The sequence below is a fragment of the Lepidochelys olivacea genome, assembly GCF_965140295.1.
Source record: "Lepidochelys olivacea isolate rLepOli2 genome assembly, chromosome: 3".
NCBI lineage: Eukaryota > Metazoa > Chordata > Testudines > Cheloniidae > Lepidochelys > Lepidochelys olivacea.
In genome coordinates this window covers 101111866-101134596 of record NC_140413.1, presented here as the reverse complement: position 1 = coordinate 101134596, position 22731 = coordinate 101111866, and the positions used below count along the sequence as shown (strand labels likewise).

At 42.0% G+C, this 22731-nt stretch overlaps 1 protein-coding gene across 1 annotated transcript; it reads right to left on the bottom strand.

Moving 5' to 3' along the window:
- Positions 1–753: 753 nt before the first annotated feature.
- Positions 754–17762, bottom strand: ARG1 (arginase 1). Its single transcript, XM_084624372.1, has 8 exons — positions 17612–17762; positions 12182–12254; positions 10541–10715; positions 8943–9102; positions 8360–8454; positions 6216–6320; positions 4033–4169; positions 754–1212 (listed from the first exon to the last, which is right to left on the bottom strand). Exons 1-8 carry the CDS (start codon positions 17669–17671, stop codon positions 1037–1039), a joined length of 981 nt encoding a protein of 326 aa, XP_084480498.1. The 5' UTR covers positions 17672–17762; the 3' UTR covers positions 754–1036.
- Between the last annotated feature and the right edge of the window lie 4969 nt (positions 17763–22731).

The following is a 22731-nucleotide window of genomic DNA, read 5'->3' as shown; positions in this document are numbered from 1 at the left end:
AGCCCCGTGTGGAGGTGGGGAAGCAGGGGTCAGGTGAGCAGTGGTGGTAGGGGGGGCCCGGGCTACCCCAGGCAGTATTCTGTTTTCCCTTAGGGAAATATGGTCACCCTAGGTATTTTTGTATATAATGTATTTGATCAAAGAAAACTCATCTAGTAAGACTTGAACAACTGTCTGTAATGCCAAAGTCATCTGACTTAACTGAGATCAGTCTCTGAAAGAAGTTCAATTTAGTTATTAGCCACCAGAGGGAGCTTACATGGTGCATTCCCGTTCCATGGTTTCATAGAGCCATAAATTCTGAGGCCAGAAGAGACCACTGTGATCCTCTATTCTGACCGCTTGTAGAACACAGGCAATAGAACTTCCCCAAAATAATGCCTAGAGCACATCTGTATATTAGTCTGTCTGCAAAATTTCAATATAATGTTAATTAATATTTCATTTATAATGAAACCTACATACCCATTATAAAACTATTTCCCAAATCCAGTTATTTGGTATTTTAAAATGTAAATTTCTTTTTAATTTGTAAGATAACATGTTGGATGTGTTGACTCAAGTTTTAGTAATGCAGAAGGTGAGCTAAAGTAATGTTACTTACTACATAGGGGGTTGTTTTTTAAGGAGTATCTAGTACTAACAGTTTGAAATCTCTTCCAGAAAACTTAGTTTAGTGCACAAGAAAAATGTCCACTTTCTTTTTAACGAACCAAGAACTTTATAGAGAGTAACGAAAACAAGGTAAGTAAATAGAGGTAATAATGTGATTTACTGCATAATGGTGGTAATAAATTATTTGACTTGACTTTTAGAATTTGTCATAAAGTAGAAAACAGCATGAGCAAATCTGACACTTTTTACTTCACCAGCCTCCATTAGCATGAGTGACAATTACTGTCTCATTAGTGTCTGAGCTTCAACGAAAAGCTTATTTTTGTGCTTGAGGTTACCAAAGTCATTCAGTAAGCAACAGTCATTAGCAAAATATTATACTTTAGGACTGAAAAACTTCTTGGAACATAACTGTATATGTTCAGATGGATTTTTGTGGCTGGGGTATACGGTAACTGGAACTATGAGAACCTTCACGTGCTTTACCAAAACAGGACAAGATAATTGAAACAGCTGTCTTGACCGTTGTGTTAACTTCTTCTTGTGTCTTCCCACGAGCTGGATTGATCTCCATTATATCTACTACCGATAGCAACCCTGCAATAACAAATGACAATTCTACTGAGAAAAATTTCAATTGATACATAATTTTCTTTTCAGGTCAAGAAATTCAAAACTCACTACCACAGAGTTCCAAAGCAGGATGTATTTTTCCCCTTTGGGATTTTGTCTTTGTTCTTTATCAACATTAACAAAGGCTCGTATAAGAAGACAACCAGTAGTGTGCCTTTTCCCAGTGTAGGATGCAGATATTTAGAGTCAGATATTCTACTGTGCTCATCTTTGCTGGACACCACAACAAGGAGCTGATATCAGAGAGCTAATTCTGACTCTAATCCTCAGCCTCAAGCATCATTGGGGGGCTACTCTAATTTGAACCAGGTAGCTTTGTCCCCAAGGGTTCATACACTACCTGAGGCATAGCCAAAGTGCAGAATGTTCTGGATACTCCCCCCTCCCTGCCCAGGACCCATTCAGTCCCACCCCCAATATGTCATCTGAGCCAAAGGGTGTAAAGAAGAAGTCATAGGAGCCAGCTGCATCAGCTCTATGCCTGTTGGGGCTCCCATACTACAAAGTTGCATGTAATTTCTAACCTTCTTTGTGTCCGTTTTTTTACATTTTATCGAACGCCTGCGTTCCAATGAATTGACAAAGCACTTCACAAATTAAATGCTACTAAAAGACAGGTAGCTGTGGTGGTAGCTATGCAGAGACCAGAGTGCTACCCAGTAGGTACAGCATGGAAAATTTAGTCTCTGGACATCAGTAAATCCCTATTCATGCAAAATGTGCTATGAGAGCAGACAGGACCTCAGTTAAAGGTCTTTCCCAAAAGCCCTTCGCAGAGAGTAAGCTATATGGTAGTTTATCTCTCTGAAGGAAGGATGAGGAGATGTTGAGGAGATTTGAACGTTTGGTTCCAGAACATCTAGGTCTGCAAAACCTGCTATTTAAGTCGCTACTCTGTCCCCTCCAATTTTAATTTTCATGAGCTCCACTCTTCAGCAATACTTTTGTTTTCTTTTCCTACACTAAGAGGGAGTGATACTTTCTCTGCTTTGATTAAATTTTCAATCCTAATGCTGTTTTAATCTGTAGGCAAAGAGGTGAGGTGATATTACCAGATGTGAGTACACTGGTTTGAGATCATGTGGATTCACTATTTAGAATGCCATGGGCAAAGTATTCCTGAAAGTGTAGATTTGAATGGGCCCTTAGAATATGTGTTAACTACTTATGCTAAACTGTTTGATCTCGTATTTAGCTGTAGTACTTTTCCCAGACCTGAAAAAGAGCTCTGTGTCGCTTGACAGCTTGTATCTCTCACCAACTGAAGTTGGTCCAATAAACAATATTACTCACCCACCTTGTTCCGCTAATATCCTGGGACTGACACCGCTACAACAACATTGTGCCTTCCCTATTGTCTTTTTGCCTTCATTTTGGACTGGAATTCCAAGAGGTGGTGATAGTGTACATTGCAAAGCAGTCAAGGGCTGTAAACACTGAATGACTTTCCTCTGGCAATACAATGGGTATGCTAAAGAAGGTGGCAAGCTGCAAGAAACCAGTTTTTCCAGTCTGGACTTTGGTGAGTTGTAACCAAAAAATGGATCACCTAAGCGAGGGCCTTGATCACCTGACGGGGAGACCAGGAGGGTCACATGTCAGAGGGGGCTTGAAGTTATAAATGGACATGACCTGTTCTTAGCAGCTGCCTCTCAGTGACCAGGACAAGAATACAAGACTGAGCAGGAGAAAGGAAGGACTTGGGACACTAAAAGGAGTGACCAAAACCCAAAGGGGCTCCGCCTGGTGAGGACAAAGGAGGGTGAGATATGTTTGTGAAGGCTTTGTTACTTTTGCATGCATCTTAAGTCTCTTATGCTTGCTGAGTGAAGTGTCGGGGGAAGGGTATGTTAAGTTATTGGTGAGACTTGGGGGTGGTAGTTCAGCATTGGTCTTAAGCCTACTGCATTTGGATGATGGGGTCCCACTTACAAAAAGGGGTACCATTCAGGGAGTCTGAAAACTGGAAGAGATCCTGAGAATCCTGTTTCTCAGACTCAGTGGGCTTAATAGCATGCACGATCCAGTACTTGAATTTCAAACATAGGAGTCTAGTGAGTATTCAGCAGTGGGCGCTCTGCCAGATCTGTATCACTACCTATTCCAAGTAAAGCATGGCAAATAGGATTCTTTTTCTTTTCCTTTTCTTTCTCCTACTCAAGAGCCACAAGCTATTGTAGTGTTAATGACAGGTATGGCTGAGGGTTTGTCTACACTTACCAGAGGATTGAAGCTGCAGTGATCGATGCAGTGGCAGTCGATTTATCAGGTCTAGTGAAGACCCGCTAAATCGGACCCGCTAAATTGACTGCCGATTGCTCTCCCATCGACTTCTGTACTCCATCGGATCGAGAAGAGTAAGGGTAGTTGATGGGAGAGTGTCTCCTGTCGACGTCGCGTAGTGTGGATCCATTCACATAACTCATATTGCGTAGCTTAGATCAACTTTTCCCTTTAGTGTAGACAAGGCCTTAGGCAATGCTCACCTAGTTTTAACTGTAGACTAAGAACTAAATTGGGCTTTACTCTGGACATCCACAGCTAAACTGTGAGCTCATCAGCCTTCATCCTACATTATTACTATGAAGGAGAGTATTCTTGCAGTACTGAATATCACATTCTCTTATTTGATTTGTGAATTCCTCTTATATTAAAGCAGTGAAAAAATCCAATATGTACCTCAAAGTTAGAAAATCCCTCAGCATAACACTTCAAATGCTGAAGGTAGACATTATAAATGTTAAATCTAAAACTATATTAAGAATTTTCAGATGTTTATTGTACCTGTTCTATAAAGTTCTTCTGCTATATAGATACCCTCCCTCAAAGTCACTCCTCCAGGAACTGGGGTCCCTGTAGCTGATGCCAGAGAGGGATCCAAGCCATCAACATCAAAACTTAAGTGAATTGGTCTCTTCTTACTTTATTGGTGGAAAGCAAGAGAATAAAATTAAACACATATGTTCAGAAAAGCTGTAAAGTGGTCCTATGAAAATGTTCTTCACGAACAATGAAAAAACTTAAGCCCCCTGATTCAGACTTCTTGTGTCCTACTTAGAAAACGTTTGTGCCACATAACAAAGTTATGGAATGACATTCTGCCTTGGACGGCATCACAGTTAAGCAAGGAACAGATTGTAAATTGGCTCCATGTTTTTCATGGAAGTCACGGATTTCGTGACCTCTGTGACTTCTGCAGCAGCCAATGCTGGAGCAGTCTCGAGCCCCACCCAGACCCCCAGCAGCAGGAGTTTGGGTGTGGGGAGTCTCAGCGTTGGGGGTTGAGGTGCGTGGAGGTGCTTACCTCGGGGGATGCTCCCCAGAAGGGCAACAGCAACTCCTATCCTTCAGCTCCTAGCTCCACGTGCTGTCTCCACCCGCAGGCACCACCCCAACAGCTCCCATTGGCCACAGTTCCCAGCCAATGGGAGCTGCAGAACCAGGGCTTGGGGCAGAGCGGAGGCAGCACATGGAGCTGGGGGGTCACCACTTCCCAGAAGCTGGGTAGGGATCCTGCCCCAGCCCCACCAAACCTCCCCCGCCCCCCCAGCCTCCATGGTGCCCCCTGGACTACAACTTCCTTCCCCCCGAGCACCATGGCACCCCCTGGGCTGCAACTCCCTGCCCCACCAGCACCTGTGGTGCCCTCCTGAGCAGGCCACCCTCCTCCCCCCCCCACAAGTTTTAGTCAGGGGTATATAGTAAATGTCATGGACAGGTCATGGGCCGTGAAGTTTTGTTTACTGCCCATGACCTGTCCATGACTTTTACTAAAAGTACCCATGACTAAAACCTAGCCTTATTTATAAAGCATCTAGTATGTACATTAGGGCTGTAAAACTAGAGATGGGGGAGACCAATAGGGTCTTCTAATCTATCCTGCTAACAGTAAAGGAATGTTCCCTAGAATATATTCACTAGAGTAAAATGAACAAACTTGAGCTAAATTGATGATGCTGTCACCATTTCCCGATGTGAGACTGTTCTAGTCTTACAATCTCCTTGGGACAAAGCTTTCCCTGAATTCCGCCTAAAGTTGTGCTGTTTTTTTTTTTAATTTCATCCTATCACTCCTTCCTGTTACTACTACCCTCTTTTACTACCCCCCATAAGACTGTAGCCCCCAGGATGGAGAGTTCCAACGGTAGCAGCAGGTGGGGGAAGCCCTAGCAGCCTAGCTCTGTTTGATCTGTGGGTGGGAGGAAGAACCTAGAGCCAGTATGGAGGCACTTATTATTACTTGTGTTCCCGTAGCACCTAGGAGCCCCAGTCATGAACCAGAATCCCATAGTGGTAGGCATTGTACAAACACAGAACAAAAAGAGTCCCTGCCATAAAGTACATGGCATGAAGTCACTAGAGGCCTCTGAAATTACCCAGGGGCCTAGAACAGTGCCTGATGACTTCCTTTGTAGTCATCCAGTGCCAAAGAGAGACTTGGACACAGTTGTGAGCAGCCAGTGGGGCTGATTTGAGTATTCACATCAAACTTTAAATTACACCAATTTAAATACCATTAAAATAAACCCTCTGTGTTTTAAATGTACGTCATGCAGGGGAGTTTTGAAGTGATCTTTGACAATATGATCAACAATACTTAGTGGGTCTTCTGTAACTGTCAAGGCACAAATTTTGTTTCTCTGATCTTTGTGTTCAGATTGACAGTACATAAATTGGGCTTGATTTATATGCATGAGTATTTGGCAAAATGTGCCGTGTTCTCTTAGATCTGTTGAACTTTAACACAACCACATAGTCCTATTACATATAGAGGAGCTCTTCTCCCACTGTCCTAGAACAATTTTGCTGTACTGTCCTGGCAGGTATCTATTCAGCATCCCTGGAGTGCGCCAGTGACTGACTGGGATCTCAAAATTCTGGGGTGATTTACCTGATCATTTTTGTGCATGGGTTGCAGTGTAATTTTTATTCTGTTTAAAAAAAAATGAAATAGTTTCTTTACTTACTTGGCCAGCAAATAATTAAGTGTTTCTTCCATCACCTTCCCAATCCCAAGTTGATCTATTTCAGTCATCGAATAGTATTTAATACCCACAGATTTCAGAATACAGCTGAAAGAGACATGGCAGACACATTAACGGCTTATGAATGCAACTAAAAGTACATTGTTTTTTCAGCATTTTGTAAATATACTGACATCTGAAATGTTTATCTTCCATCAGAGAACAAATAGTACAAATATTAAGTAAATTTTACATTTTAATTCTGCTTACAAATTATCAACCAGATGAATGAATTATAAAGGCAAGAGTGCGGGGTAAAGTATTCTGCTTATATTCAAGTGCTTAATTTTTGAACTTGGGTATCTGAGCACATATATAGGCACCTAATCTATATTGGTTATATTTGAAACATGTATTTAGTTAATATGAACTTGGATGCCTTAAGTCACCATTTAGATGCCTACAAATCAATATTTAAGTTCTTAAATTTGGATTTAAAATGTATGTATTTATTATACACATGCTGGTTTAGGCAAACAGGGGAAGGATAGGGAGCAATAGCTGGACAGGCAGGAGCAGTTGATCAAAGATATTTTTTGATTGAAGAAGCAGATGATTGAAGATGAAAGAACCAGATGGGTGGGTGAGGATAAGAGAAGAGGCAAAGAAGAGCAGGGAAAGCTAAGAGATGATGTAGAGAGGTTGGATTGGGTATTAGAGGACAAGGAGGAGACAGACCTGTGAGTCAGACTGGGGTGAAAAAGATGAAATGTACAGAGTAGGGGATGGGCAGGAAGGTGAGAGTTCTTGCTGGATTGCATCTTTTCTCTTTGAAGAAATCGGAGAGACTCCTCAGCACAGGAGAGGAGCAAGCAGCTGGTTTGAGGAGAGAGCCAAAGGTAGAGAAGAGGTGTTGATGGCTGTGGGTGCAGGCTTCATTCAGTCAGCAAAAAGGGGTTGAGCAGTTTGGGAGGAAGTTTTTGCTGTCACTGGATTTTCCCCCCATGTTTCACTCATGAACATGAGTGGAGAAAGCAGATATGAGAGGAGGGGAGGGAAATCACTTCTGGTGAATGTAGCATGACCTTTTGAGGTAAGATGATATTTAAAGATACTGTCTGCTCCCTGCAGTTATTGATTTATATATTGCAGATTTTGTCTGTCTTTGGGGAAGGTGGGCCTATTTTCTGCTTTATTTTCTCCCATCATAGAATCATAGAAATCTAGGGCTGAGGCAGGACCAAGTAAACCTAGACCATTCCTGGTAGGTATTTGTCTAATCTGTCCTTAAAAACCTCCAAAGACAGGGACTCTACAACCTCCCTTGGAAGCCTGTCGTAGTCCTTAACTATCCTTTATACTTAGTTTTCCAAATAACTAACCTAAATCTCCCTTGTTGCAGATTAAGCCCCATTACTTCTTGTCCGACCTTCAGTAGACAGGGAGACCAATAGATCACCATCCTCTTTATAACAGTCATTAACATATTTGAAGACTGTTATCAGATCCCCCCTCAGTCTTCTTTTCTCAAAGACTAAACAAACACATTTTATTTTTAACATTTCCTTGGAGGCCAGGTTTTCTAACACTTTTCTCATTTCTGTTGCTTTCCTCTGGACACACCCTGATTTAGCCTCATCTTTCCTAAAGTGTGGTGCCCAGAATTGGACACAGTACTCCAGCTGAGGGTTCACCAGGGCCAGGTAGAGCGGGACAATTACCTCCTGTGTTTTACATACAACACTCTGTTAATATACCCCAGAATATTAGACTTTTTCCACAACTGCATCACATTATTGGCTCATATTCAAATTGTGATCCACTATATCCTCCCTCCCCCCCATCCCCCAGTTCTTTTCTGCAGTATTACTGCCTAGCCAGTTACTTCCAAATCACATCACATTAAGCCTCACACTGGTCAAGGAGGCACCTACTCTGCAGTCTGCAACAACACCACACATCATAGAATCATAGAATATCAGGGTTGGAAGGGACCCCAGAAGGTCATCTAGTCCAACCCCCTGCTCAAAGCAGGACCAATTCCCAGTTAAATCATCCCAGCCAGGGCTTTTCCACAACTTTTCCACATCCATTTAGGCAAGGGAAATGTGGCATTTGAGCACTACTGAGAGAGGAACTAGACTCACTGTTCAGCAGTGTCCACATCTCTTAGTCCAATATACACAATGTCTTCAGCAGACAGGCACGGGGTTATCCACGAGAATCCTGGAACATCAGGCATCTCAGAGGATCAAAAGAGGTTTTATTTTTACTAGGTTATCCCCATAACAACCAGCCTCCTCCTCAAAGGGGGAGGGTGAAGAATAAGACTTGACTTCTTAAAAAGCCCAAAATGTGAGTGTAGAAAGGTTGGATGGATTGAGAGCAGGCTGAATTTCAAACCTTGCCCCCAAATCAGAGCCATAGGACACTGGGTCCTTGGAGATCCTCCTTTACCATGGCTCCCGACCAGTGGCAGAGCTTTGAAGCCCCTTGCTAACCCCAAGGGTTCAGGGCAGGGACTACCAGACTTCTTGCCCACAGGAGCCATGGGTGATCCATGGGGAAAAAGGGGTCCCAATATGAGGAAATAGGTGGGCAGGTTCCCTTGCTAATTCTAAATGTTACAATAGTAATAAGGGGGAGAAGAGGATGAGCAAAAACCCACATCTGTTTAGGATGAGTTTCCAAGATAGTTGCAATGTAAAGAGGTGATGGCAATTGTATTACCTTGTCCTTCAATTCCTTTAGAAGGAAAGCCACTGGCTGCCCATGCATGTTCCCAGATGATGATGTCAATGGAGTGTTAATATCAGCATGGGCATCAACCCAAATTACAGCAAGATCTGGGTGAATCTTTGCATGGCCAGATATGCTTCCAATTGCCAAGCTGAATAGACAGAGAGTTGTGTGTAAACACAGCATTACATGGCACAGCACACAAGATATTTTCCTTCTCACAGCACCATGCTAAACTTATTTGTAAAAGTATTTGTTGTTGGAAAACATTCTCTGACGTTGAAAATCTGCAGCCCACTGTGCAGCCAAGGAAGGCTCATCATGCGCTGGGAATGCTATATTTCTTCTGTGTGGGGAGAAGCCAGGAAGAGGAAGGCTGGAAAAGGAAAGGGTGTGGCTGGCTTCCTGTGTACTATGGAGTTGAGCTCGGGGGTCAACACTCTCTCAGACACACAGGGCAAAATTCTTGAACATTGGCAGGAACATGGCTAGCGAGTTCACATACTACAGAGATGCCCTGGTCCAGAATGGTCATTTGGGCTCTGATCCAGCAAAGCACTCAAGCATGTGTAGAACATGAGTTGTCCCCTTCACTCTGCTGGGTATACTCAAGTGCTTAAAGAGGCACAATTTGAATAGTCCCAATGAAGTGAATGAGACTCTTTGTTGTTGAGACCTGGCCTGAAGTAATTAACATCTGTGTGGAGACCTCATTCTTTGGAATATAGGATTAGGGAGGTAAATGAATCGTCAGGCTGAAAACAGGACATTTGTGCTAAATAAGATAAGTAGATAGGTCAGTAGGCTAAAAAGACAATGAGTGAGTTAGCTAAAATGAGAGGTAGAACACCCAGGGAACTATTTACTATGAACTAGATAACAAGGGACAAAGTAAATTAGGAATGTAGAGAATGAGGGAAAGAGAAAGTCTAAAATGGACAGCATGTGGATAGAACATGTGGTACTGGGATCGGTTCCTACAGATTAACCAATCTGATCCTAAAGTGAGTGATGCAGCGTCCAGTAAATGTAATGCCATGTGTGAATGTGTACAAAGAGAAATAGTTTCTGTATAACTTTGGAGCTGTGATGTTCCCTGATCAACTCAGCGTAGCATTGCTGTATGCCAAATTACGATACCTGAGTGACGAAATCTGGAGTCGAACTGAGTTCTTGGGAAGCTGAATGAAGAGATCTCCAAGGGAATCCCAACACCATTTACATTCTTTAAAGCTATGCTCATGCTTGAGTGCTTTGCTGGATCGGTGCTTTGGTGAACAGCCACGTTAACTACCCACCCCTCCCTTACTGGAACTATTTGCACTGTGTAAAATTATGCACTTGCATAAGTGTTTATAGGATCAGGACCCAAATCTACATAAAACTCCAAGGCTGATTATCTCTTCTACCAATCTTTTTAAAGGGATGTTGGCATGGGAAAAGGCTTTTGATCAGATTTAACTGATAACTGCTAGTATTGAAACTGAACTGAAAGAACTTAGCTAAAAATGAACTGGCTTTTCATTTGGGTAGTCTGTGCAGCTCTGAAAGCCATTCATGCTTTTATACAGACAAGTATAACAAAGGACCTGTGATCACCGCCAACTACCAAACAGGTTCTTCCACTCTTCTTCGCTTCTGCCACAACGCTGGCTAGCTTCTCATTTGCGCTCCCAACACTTCTAGGATTTTTTGCATTATGACATGGTCTGTCATTGGGAATGTCATCAAACTGCAAGGCTCCATAATCTTTAACATCACACCCTGGGGTTAGCACAGTGGAAAAAAGTTAAAGGTCACAAGGAAGTACATTTTTCATTTAAAATTTCCTGTTCAAAACAATTGAACATTATTGTGTAGCAGGTAATACGGAGTAAATCACATGTCATTTGCAAAGCTATTTTATGCTTAGGTGTATTTATTGTTTGCAGCTTAATCTATAACTCTGCTTTTCTTCTTTAGCTCCTTATTGAGCAGTTCCTAACCCAACTCACCCATTTGCCTCGGTTACCATTCTGAAAATCCGGAGGCTGGAGCTTATGCTGCTATTACTAGCATGGCTTCCAGAGGTATGTGTAGGAGAGCAAACTTTCACCCCCCAGAATAGCTAAGAGATGGTCAGCAAGGGCAGGTGTGGAAGGAACTAGCTGCTAGCTTAGAGGGAAAGGAGCTCTTGGGGGACAGGGATTGGTGTTTTGTTCTGTGGTTGTACAGCACCTAGCTCAATGGAGTCCTGGTTCTCCTAGGTGCTGCAGTAATACCAATAATAATAATAATTCGTAATGGTGCAGTGGTTACAGTGTTGTCCTAGATTTGCTCCTGTGTCAATTCCCTGCTCTGCTGCAGGCTGCCTGTGTAACCTTAGGCAAGTGACTTTGTTGGTCTGTGCCTGAGTTCCCCTGCTGAAAAATGGGGCTAATAGCACTTCTCTACCTCCCACGTGCTGTGAGCATAAATACATCCAAGACTGTAGAGCACTCGGATACTATGGCAATGGGGGCTATATAAGTACCAAGTAGGCAGCAGTGTACAAGTACAAGGCAGCGCTCTGTCAGATGGGGAGGCAGCAGTTAATTCAACACCAAATAAAGGTTGGGTTCTGCTACTTCTGCAAGGCTTCAGCAGAGTTCTAAGCCTCCCAAGCACCATCGGGGCTGTGACCTAGGCAGCTTCCCTCTGCTCCAGAAAAGTTTGAAGAACATCTCTCCAGTGGTTTTGAGCTTGGAGGAGTGGGGATGGGAAACATATTTTCAGCTTAAGCCCGCTTTTTTAATTCACACACATTTGAAAGGCCAGCCTTCGAAAAATATAAAGTTTCACAGTAAGTGATTGGGGGGGAAATCTACCTTTGGACATACGAAGTGAGTATCTGCTAAGATGACATCATCAGAAATCTAAAATAAGTACATGCTTTTTGCTGGCCAAGAGGAGGGGCAGGGTAGAATTGGGGCTTCTGGGTCAATTTGCATGAAGAAGGTAAGAGTCTCAAAACACTTAAGAAATCCTCTCGGGTGACAAAAAATTGTGAGCACAAAACTTGTACAGCTTCTGTGATTTTTAGGTACTTTGCAATTTTCTGCAAATTTTCAAACATAGTGTTTTGGTTTTATTTAAACATTTGTCATTTTTTTTCATTGAAGATGCCAGAGCATTGCTTGCGTACTTGTTGGTGTGTTTATAAAGGATAATGTTAATTGTATTTAAATTTGTGTTTTCCATTTGAAAAATACCTTGGGCTGTTAGTTTATCAATCAGGCCAGCTTCCTTCACCACTGCCGGCCCGTCTTCCACTCCTTCCCGTGCCTATTAATAAGAAATATAATAAGTCAGGCAGATCAAGTACCTGAGTAATTACGTAAGAGAAAAACCTGTTTTGGAGCAGAATTTACATTAAACACTACATTATGTGCAAATGTGCTGCTCTAAAATAATTTGATTGGAAGAAAAACAAGTATATCACCTCGTCTGTTCTGATGTAAGTGCAGGAGGCAAAAATCTATTCAGGAAAGAAATGTGGATCCCGATCCTGTAAGCTGATCCATGTTGAAATGAATCAGGCTCTGCATGGGTCCACCCACACAGACCCAGTTGCAGGATCGGGGCTGTAGTTGAAATAGGGCACAGAAAATAAATTGCTGTAATAGATCCATGGGTGCACATAACTGCACCTTAAGGGAGCCCAGATACTTGAAAACTAGTTTACAAGCATCAAGCAGAATCTATTTCGAAAGAAGAAAATAATTGCCCTGTATTCTAATTTTTCAGGTAATGGTAATTTTCAGCCATTCTCTGTGTTTAAACAGTTCTATCAGCTAACAAAATTGATCTCTTTTTCATATCCAACCTGGCCTAGGAATTCTCAAGCATGACTTCTGGTCATTTCAAACAACTGAAAGCAAAAATCATTGTCGTCTTGTATACGTTTTGTTCGATATGAAATTACTGAAAGCTTCTATCTAAGGATTTGTCTTCATCCCCCACTACATCGGCACTGCTGTGATCGATGCAGCAGCGTTGATTTAGTGGGTCTGATGAGGATGCGATAAGTTGACAGGTGAGCGCCCTCCCATCGACATAATTATTCCACTTGAACAAGAGGCAGAAGTTATGTCAATGGGAGAGCGTGTCCCACCAACATAGCATGGTGTAGACACCGTGTTAAGTGGATGTAAGTTACATCACTCTTTCTTTACACCCCTAAGCAACATAACTTACATTGACGTAAGTGGCAGTATAGACAAGGCGTTAGTTACATGCAAGGAAAAGAACAGTTCTGGATGTAGGGAATGTTAACAATACAGAAACAAACGTTCACTACAGGTTCACCAGAGCATTTTTATCCTTTGTAAGGGTAACGGTTTCTTCTATTGCCTATTAAAGAAAATGATCATGTCCTTTTCAAAGTATCATTTAAAATAATTATTAGCCAGCTCTGAGACTGAAACTGAACTCATTGTGCCATAGAGAGCAGCTGCTGTATTGCGCCCAGTCCATCTGCCTGATACATGTGTAGCTCACACTGACGTTAATGGGAGGTGAGTTGTTTTAAAGGTAAACTGGCTCCTCTTCATATCTATAGATAAAGGTTTGTCAGAGGCCGACTGCTTGGGAAACGTGGCGGCTGGACCGGAGGAGGGACACAGCAGCCTTTGAAGTTTCTCTCCTGGTTCCTCTGAAGTAACCCAGCTTCAGAGGGGAGAATTACATTTCTAGCCAAGCAACAGCACAGAGCTGTGGCTGGCTATTTTACAGTCTGACTTTTAATTAAAAAGTTGAAATGGGAACTGGCTGACTGGTCCCAAAGTAGTGCTGTAAGTACAAGCTACATTTTAAAGCAGCCCAGCTGTCTTTGAAGTGCACAGCACAGCTGCATGAGGGAGGAGAGACTGCTGGAGGCCTCAAAGGCACAAAACAGCCAGTTTTAAATAGCTCCCGTGTGCCTGGATTCAGCAATGTCCTTTCTGCAGCACTTCGCTGATAACACCACTCCGTTCTTTATTATAGAAATAAGCGAGAAGTTTGACACTCCAGATTCAGGGCACCATTATGCAAGGCTCCACTCATGTTTATGAGCTCTGCTTATCGGAGCTATCCCTTTGAATTCAATGAAACCATGTGTGTGAATGAGAATTACTTGTATGAGCAAGACTTGCAGGACTCAGTTGTTTGCAGTGGAAAATGAGAACGGAACATGCCAGCTAGGATACGAATCATTGTCAGAAGACACCTGGATTCAAGGGAGAAGTCCAGGTAACCTTAATAAAATATATTATTTTAGTTACAGTAGCACCTACAAGCCTCAGCTAAGATTAGTTACTTATATTGTCCACATTACTGCAGTATCTGAGCACCTCACAATCTTTAATGGGCTTATTGTCACAACACCCTGTGAGGAGAAGTGCTATTACCTCCATTTTACAGAGGGGGGTCTGAGAGTCCAAGTGATTTCCCCAAGGTCACACAGTTAGTGGGTGGTGGAGCTGGGGCTTGAACCCAGGATTCCCAAATCCTAGGTTAATGCCCTAATCACACTGGTGCGTCCTTCTATTAGTTGTACGTATATATAGTAAGAGACAGTCTTTGCCCTGAAGAGTTTACAATCTAAATAGATCAAAAAGTGGGAGAAAAGAAGTACTGTCATGTTACAGACAGGGAACTGAGGTTCAGAAAGATTAAATGACTTGCTCAAGGTTACTTAGGAAGTCTGTGGCAGAGCATGACCTGAACCCACGTCTCCTGAGTACCAGTCCAGTGCCAGAAACACAAAACAAAGTCTCCATCGTTTATTCCTCTCTATGTTCTTATCTTTCTACTACAAACTATTTCACAGTGGAAAGAGAAGCTTTATCTAACACTAAAATGAGTTTTTGAAACAAACACATTTAAAATGAAAGAGCTATATTCTAATACCAATAAATTATGTCATAAGAGAAACAGCCATGCTGAATCAGACCAGAGTTCCATCTACTCCCATATTCTGTCTCCATCAATGTCTGGTACCACCTAACTGGGCTAGAAGAGAAATGTAATTTTTCCCCTTTGAAGGTGGAAGAAACCCTAAAATAGGCAAATATGAAATAACTTGCCCCCATAGAGTAAGTTTCTTTTTAAACGCATCAGTTAGTGGCTTCACTTATGCTCAGAAACAAGAGGGTGTATATAACTTGCAAATGTTGAATCTTATCTGATTTTCAAAGGGGTGGAGCACGCACTGGCCCCGTTGCAGTGTAACACTTTGATATTCACACTTGCAAATGTTCGGAATTTCATTCTCAATGTTGCTTAACAGATTCCACTCCACACACACTTTAAATTCCTTGCTTGTTATTCGGGGGGGGGGTTTTTTGTGTGTGTTTGAGATATGATCATGTCTGAAAGTGATCAGCTGCCACCGTTGGAGCCAGATTTTCAAAAGCACTTGGAACATTGGAGGCTGAGCTCTTTTGAAAATCTGGCCTTACATTATACACATTCATTCTGGGACTTGGGACCCCAGAGGCTGCAACTCCTTACACATCACATATTGTAGGCTAATTAATAGAAAGGGAGAAAGAAAAGCAAGTCCAGCTAACGCCTCTGAGTACAAGCAGCCCAGCCAAAGCAGAACGTTATGTATTACATGTTTGTATCAGTCTAGACATTATAATTTTTTGTGATACTTGGGGTAAGGTTTTCTAAGGAATGGATTGCAGAAATGGAATAACTCTCAAAAAGAATAAATGGGTATGTTACTTTAATTATTAGTGCATGTAGGAGGGGAATGAGCGTCTCCACAGCTAACTACAAGTCATGCCCTCACCCTCAGGTGCACTTTACAGTTTGGAAATGGAGAGCGTAGAAAGAGAGTGTGCTGGTACCAGGAGCAAGCACATTCCAGGTTGGAAAGAGAATCTGTTTCTTTTCCAGTGTGTGTAATTTTGTTTCTGAGACAAAGCTGAACTGGGCTACAGCACAGGGTAATGCGGCTAGCTGAATAAAAAGGGACTGAAGACCATGCCCTTACAGCAGGCTGAAGAAGGCAGGGTTTTTCTTAAGGAAAAGCTCAGCTTGGGGGTGATGCAGTAAGTTTATCTGAAGGAAAGCCTTACAAAAGAGGACCTAATATTTAAAAGTGCTGAACACCTACAACTGCCATTGATTTTTAACTGGAAGGGCAGGTGCTCAGCACCCCTGAAAATAAGGTGACTTAAATTTAGTTTTCTATATAACACTGTTTAGTCATATAGTCATACTGTTTATATCGGAAGGCCACCTAGACAGTGGTCAGCTTTGCCACTGGAATGCTTAAAGCTGATCAAGGTAGGAATTTCTAAACATACTAGGGCTGATTGAAAATTTCCATCAGACCCTGATTTTCAATGGAAATTTGCATTTTAGACTAAACAATTTATTTGTTCAAATTATCTGCCCCACCCCCTCCCCCCGAAAACTGAATACCAAGACATTTCACTCGTGAAGTGCTGCTGTGGTGCCTCGTGCCGCTATTCTCATCTATGGGCCAGGCCCCTGCTGGACTTCATCTTCCGTGATGCACTATGGCCGCTTGATTCCCATGATGCCTCAGCCTCCTACCCCTACAATGCCACTGAGGGGAGACTGTGATACATTATGGGAGGTGTAGTCTGACCAGGGAGCCTGGCTTGTAGAGGAGAACAGGAGCAAGATACACCTGAATTACAACTCACATGAGACACAGTGGCAAAACTTCAGAACTGAAATATTTCAGTTTTTAATTTTTCTCTGAAAACATTTTTTCCTGCAGAAAAACGTTTTCTAACCAGCTCTTTTTTCTTTGTATTAGTTATGTTTTTGAATAGTATTGCATCACAAAAGTTAATGAGCTAATATTTCCATACCAGTATGCTCTCTTTACTTGTGTATTTATTTATTTCCTATGTCACTGCCATGAACCTCATGTCTGTGTGTGTTAGGAGGAGGGGGGAAGTTACCATCTTCATCATTAAAGGACTAAACCTCATTCTTGGAAGCAGATTATTACATATATGATGGTGGAGGGTATAATCTGGAAGCAAGTATAATCACATCAGAGGCATTGTGTATGCTGTGCCTAATTATTGAAATAAGCATGACTGCAGTAATTTCAATGTGCTCGGGCAGGTGTATATCCAGAACTCCCCCTTACAAGATCCCATTAAGATTAGGAGAACTCCCATATTACACAAATAAAGAATGTAAATTGCTAACAATTTTAGTGTAATTATGTTTAACCCTACTCTTTGCTCATCCATGAATGAAAACTATGTTCATGACAAATGGAGAATATTAATAAGGGAGTTTTGAGATCTACAAAGCTGGTGTGGGCAGAGAAGAAGTTCTCTTGTGCTTCAGTTGCTCAAACCAAACAGAATTTAACAGAACTTTTTTGAAATATAACATTTGCACTAAGAACAAAACAATGCTAAGTGTTGCCTTTGGGACTGACATGGGTGAAAGTGCCTTCTCATCCAGAGCTGTGGAAAGCTGTGCTAAACGAGTAGCTTACTCCATATTCTTTATGCCTCCCTTTCTAATAAAGAGAATGAGACAAAGAGAAACCAGGAACAAAAGTCACAGACAGTAGTGGCTTCATAATTTCCAATCTATAACCCCTAAACATAAGTGTTTATAAACACATTTTAGAAAAATTGGAAACACTCTACCTGTCCTTTTGAAAAAGGAGCCCAGATGATTCCAGCTGAGGTCTTCGGTCTTACACTCATTCTGCCACACACCTTGCCCTCTGGGATCTCACCAAAATGGAACAGGTACCTCCCTCTGGAAGGCAGGCTCTCAACCCTCTGACTGGCAGAGGTCAGATTTCTCCCATTTATAACAGAAGGGAAGCTATTTACCATTGTGTGTGGGGTGGGGTCTTTTCCTCCACCCACTGAAAAGAGCAATTGCACAAGCACAGATCAGCAGTTGTCACTTTCCTGTCCTTGAGTCTATGCAACAGAATAACCCCATTAACTGTGTATTTTGTATTCGTTATTGTTTAATTTTACATAACTATGGCAAGCTTGTTAATTCAGAGCCTTTTATGAGTGCCAGACTTCTAGCTTTTTTGCAGGTGTTAAGTGGCACACCCTGCTGTGGTGTGCATTACACGGCAATATGTTCCTTGGGTATATTGTGAAGTAGAAGGCCTCTGTCCTTCAGGAAAGTACACCCTGCTGCAGCCTGTTGCTGTTCTACTATAGCTATAACTTCTTAATTTTAAATTCAGTGGTTTAAAAGAGACCTTAAAATCCAACTTTTGTGATATTTATGCAACAACCTTCTAAGTGTTAATATATCCTTTTGTAGTAGATGGATGGATACATCTTCATTAAGTGACAGGTTTATAAACACCTCCCCTGTGCTCCAGTAACTATTATTAAAAAGCCTTTTTAGGTTTCCTGAACCCACTCCCTGCCTCATGTCACCCAATCAGTATGATTTGTCCTGTAATAGGAAGGCTCAGGACCTGCACTATCTGGAAGGGACAGACAAAACCAGAACATAGTCATAGCTCACATCTCTGCAGTCCCTTGAAGATACTTTTGTGCATCAGCACTAGATATGCACTCGAATGCACACACAAGAGATAACAAGGGTGTGCCTGCCCACTATGAAATCTAACTCCCCATCTCTGAAAATAGCTACCTGAGTCTGTTCAGGGAGTGGAGTGTATAGTCCAAATACAATTTTGATGATAGGGGATAAAATCTGAAAGAAACAAACTTACTCCTTTTGGGAACTTAACAGCCTTATGTTGCTGTCAACAAGTCTAGCAAGTGTTAAAACACTGTTGAGTCACGCAAGCCAGAACCACAAAATTGAGGGCTTCTGAGCAACAGCCAAGGTTTTCAAGTGACTAGTTATTTTTTGGTGCCTCCATTTTTTGAAGACCCGATCTGAGATACCCGGAAAGAGACTGATTCTTTTAGCACACTTTCTAAAAATCAGAACTCATCAAAGCATGTCAAGTTAGGCATCCATAATCACTAGCCCGCCACTTCTGGAAAACTTGGCAAGCAACCACTAAGATTTCCAGAGGTAAGAGCTATTCACATCTACAAAGTTCTCTTGACAGAATTTGATTTTTTTTTAAATCTCCCTTAGCCCCACAAAGATGCTAAGTATGGGCACAGTCCCGTGAGGATAAAAGGCCAGGTTCTCCTGAACTTTTTTCTCCCCTTGTGTAATTCCTGCTCCCTCTCCACATAACTTTCCCCTGAAAATTCAGACCAAGTTACTTGTGTGGCAGCATACATATAAAAACAGCTCAGATGTATCTGCTGGGCTGCAGTGGAAGCAGTCATAGTAAGTGCTTCCTGCATATTGGGGGAGTACATTAAGAGCCATCATTGCCAGAGCCATTTTACCTACAAGGGCAGCGGGGGAAAATCACTGAGAACCTCCGGAGGTGAGTGGATGCTGTCCAAATAAGAGTCCCATGGAGTATATACTTTGTTCCACTCCTTTCCACCCAAAAGAAGGTTATGTCTTTTGGAGCTTAGGGTTATTAACCTGTCAGATGACGGGGGCATGAACTTTTGCAATCTGACCTACGTCAAGTGAGTGCAGCCAGGAAATAAAGTCCAGCTGCTGGAAGCCCTCCTGTGTGTCACCCATTTGTTACACTAGTGCAGTGATTTTCAACCTGTTGTACACGGACCCCTGGGATTCCTCAGACTATGTCTAAGGGATCCACAAGAGGTTGTCTTTACCATAGAACAGTGGTTTTCAACCGGTATGTCTAAGATTTCCAAAAGGGTCTGCATTTCCATTTGAAATTTTTTAGGCGTCTGCAAATGAAAAAAGGTTGAAAACGAACGCACTAGTGAATCTTGAACTAACTAGATGATTTTTTCATAGTCACCTGACATAGGTCACGGTTGCCAAATGTATTACAGTCACCTCAATGCAATGTCACAATAGAGCCAACCTAGTATGCCTTGTTTTGGGACATTAGACACATCCTTTATAGTAGTCGACAGTGGTAAAATCCAATTACTTTAGCCTACGCTGCTTTTTTTCAGACTTCTTAACAGCTCTCCTGTGTGCCACCCTACTGGCGAAACCAGAACTAGTAAGGTGACTTCAAGGGACCTTGATTGGGATAGTAAGAAGTGAAGGCACATTTTCATGCTTCTCTCAGTTTTCAGGTTTCCATTTCTAGTCACTGGGAGAGGTATGATGAAGGGACTAAAAGTAGAGGGAACAAGCAGAAAAAACGCAAAACATACAAGGAGACCCTTTCCTTGAGGATATCTGTACTTACTGTTCCTTTAAATCTGAAGCAGGGAGCCAGACGGGAAGGTCTAAGCAGAAGCTCTGCATTTAAACAGACTGAGGGACAGAGTAAGTTTAGGAATAATGCTGTTTTCCTTGTTTTAATACAGTTTCTTGTTCAGTGTTACAAGAAAGTTGCTCCTCGGGTGCTTTACTGTTGTCGCATGGCATCCTTCCTTCTTCCTGTGTATATCCTGGTTTGTGGGGGGGAGAAAGACCGAACACTTAAAGATGACATAAGTCAGTTCAATAGAAAGTTTGGCAAAATTGTTTCTCTAGCACTATTGGTATACCTGGTATTACACAACTGGAGAGCTGTGCCAGAGCAACTAGAGGATTCTTGCCCTGATGTCCTTGCATTCTAAGGGCACACACTGGCAGAATACAATACAGGAAAATACAGTGGTGAGTATAAAATCAAATGCTTCATTTTTATCAGAAGATATCAAGAGAACATGACTATGTGGGAACTGAGGGCATGGTGTAACTCCTTGCCAGAGGATGTTGTGAAGGCCAAGATTATAACAGGGTTCAAAAAAGAACTAGATAAATTCATGGAGGATAGGTCTATCAATGGCTATTACCCAGGATGGGCAGGGATTGTGTCCCTAGCTTCTGTTTGTCAGAAGCTGGGAATGGGTGACAGGGGATGGATCACTTGGTTTACCTGTTTTGTTCATTCTTCTGGGCACCTGGCATTGGCCATTGTCAGAAGATAGGATACTGGGCTAGATGGACCTTTGGTCTGACCCAGTATGGTTGGTCTTGGGAGTCCAGTGTTCCTTCATAGGGGAGATGTTGGCTTGGACTAAAACAGGGTTTATGTGTGTCATGCAATGGGATAGTCAATATTTTTAGAATCATACTTCAATAACTACTGCTGGATGTTGAGCTCTTTTCAAAGTCGGGTCATTACTGTATTTGCATGGGTTTTTATCAGCTTGTGCATGTCTGAAGGATATGCAGACAAATGGGCTTGGGCTTGCAAGTGGCTGTGGTGCATATTCATGGATTTGAGAACCTAATTTATGGAACCTACCCCATGGAAAGCTGTTCCATTACTGATTTTTTTCCATATAAATGCATTAAACCTTTGTTCTGCAGTGTCACCATTTTCTACATTGCTGGAAATTGCATCTGCTGGAAAGGATACCATTTTAATGTTGTTATCTGAATAAAACAAAATCCTCCCTGCTTGTTTCCAGTCCATCCCATATTCCCTATCAGCTCTTTTATGATGTGGTTAGAGTTCTCATACTGTGGCATCAAAGCTGTATACAAGTGAACTAGAAAAGACAGCTTTTGAACTTTCAGTAGAACCTAATGGGTCTTTTTGAGAAGACAGTTTGGGCAAGAGTATGGGCAAACCCTATAATGAATACTGTACTTACTGTCAAAGTCAGATTCAGGACTCACATAATTTGTCAGACCACTCTGTTTATTAGCAAGCGCTTTGCTAAAGCACCCAGATGTGAGCCCCTCTCTGAGGCTCAAGATAACTTATTTATACAGCTAAGCCAAAGCCAATTTAACATAAGAGACAAAAGAAAGCGGAAACTGACAAATATACATACATATCTTATTTGCATACTAACGTTTACCAATCTCCTAGCTCAGTAGGAGCTCTAAGTTAATTAGTTTGAGGACCCATTGTCTCAAACTCCTTAATGTTTCTCTTCCTGACAACTATATTCAACAAACTCTTCAAGTAGCATTTCTTTAATGAATTATAATTTCAATATAATTCATTCTACTTTCACAATCCCTCCTTTTGGTCAAGCTACACAATGACCAACAATGACTGGGTTCCACATATCAATTGTTCTTTATCTCTTTGTTCATCAGTGATATTTAAAATAATCAAATTAGCACTCTGGTTTGGGGCAGCTATCTGTGTAGCATGCCTGACACAATTTTGGATACAACAGGAAAGTAACTGAAAACATACAAAAATTATTAGGATTCCAAACAGGAGAGTTAGGGCTCCCTGAAACAACCAGTTTCCTATGCCAGAGAAATTGAAAAGGTTACTTAGCCTCCATACAGAACTTGGCTCTTTGTGGGGAAGATATGTGATTTGTTCTAAGTGGCTAGCACAATCTATTACCTCATTGGTGTTGTCTGGTATATACACACAGCAGTCTTTTCCAATGAGAGCACAAGTCCCTCCTTTTGCCGCCAGCACTATGTCCAATGCCTGACAGTTTTGGAGGGCTATCTGTCAGCTTGCCCGTTTCTTTGGCCAGGGCTCTTAAACTTTCTTCGGTTTCATTTGCCATTATTTCAACTACTGCTTGTAACCTTAGCAGCCTTTTTGCATGATGTATTACTCCCCCAATGGTATTAAGGAACTGCCAATGGCCTCTTCCCAGGTTAAGGGGCTTATGTTGTTTACATACCATTGGGCATCTGTTAAGTCCCTTCTTTTTTGCCTGAAATTGCAGAGGCGTTCTCGAGGGAAGCTTCCTAGCACTCGGAATTGTGGGAAGAGTCGGGCGGGATA

What these genes read in the sequence shown, in the direction of transcription:
- ARG1 (XM_084624372.1), bottom strand. Translation starts at nt 17,671, where the DNA reads ATGAGTGTAAGACCGAAGACCTCAGCTGGAATCATCTGGGCTCCTTTT. An exon ending in TAAAGGAATTGAAGGACAAG is followed by an intron (nt 8,455 to 8,942) that starts GTAATACAATTG and finishes TGATCCTCTGAG; the next exon opens with ATGCCTGATGTTCCAGGATT. An exon ending in CTTAATTATTTGCTGGCCAA is followed by an intron (nt 4,170 to 6,215) that starts GTAAGTAAAGAA and finishes CCACCAATAAAG; the next exon opens with TAAGAAGAGACCAATTCACT.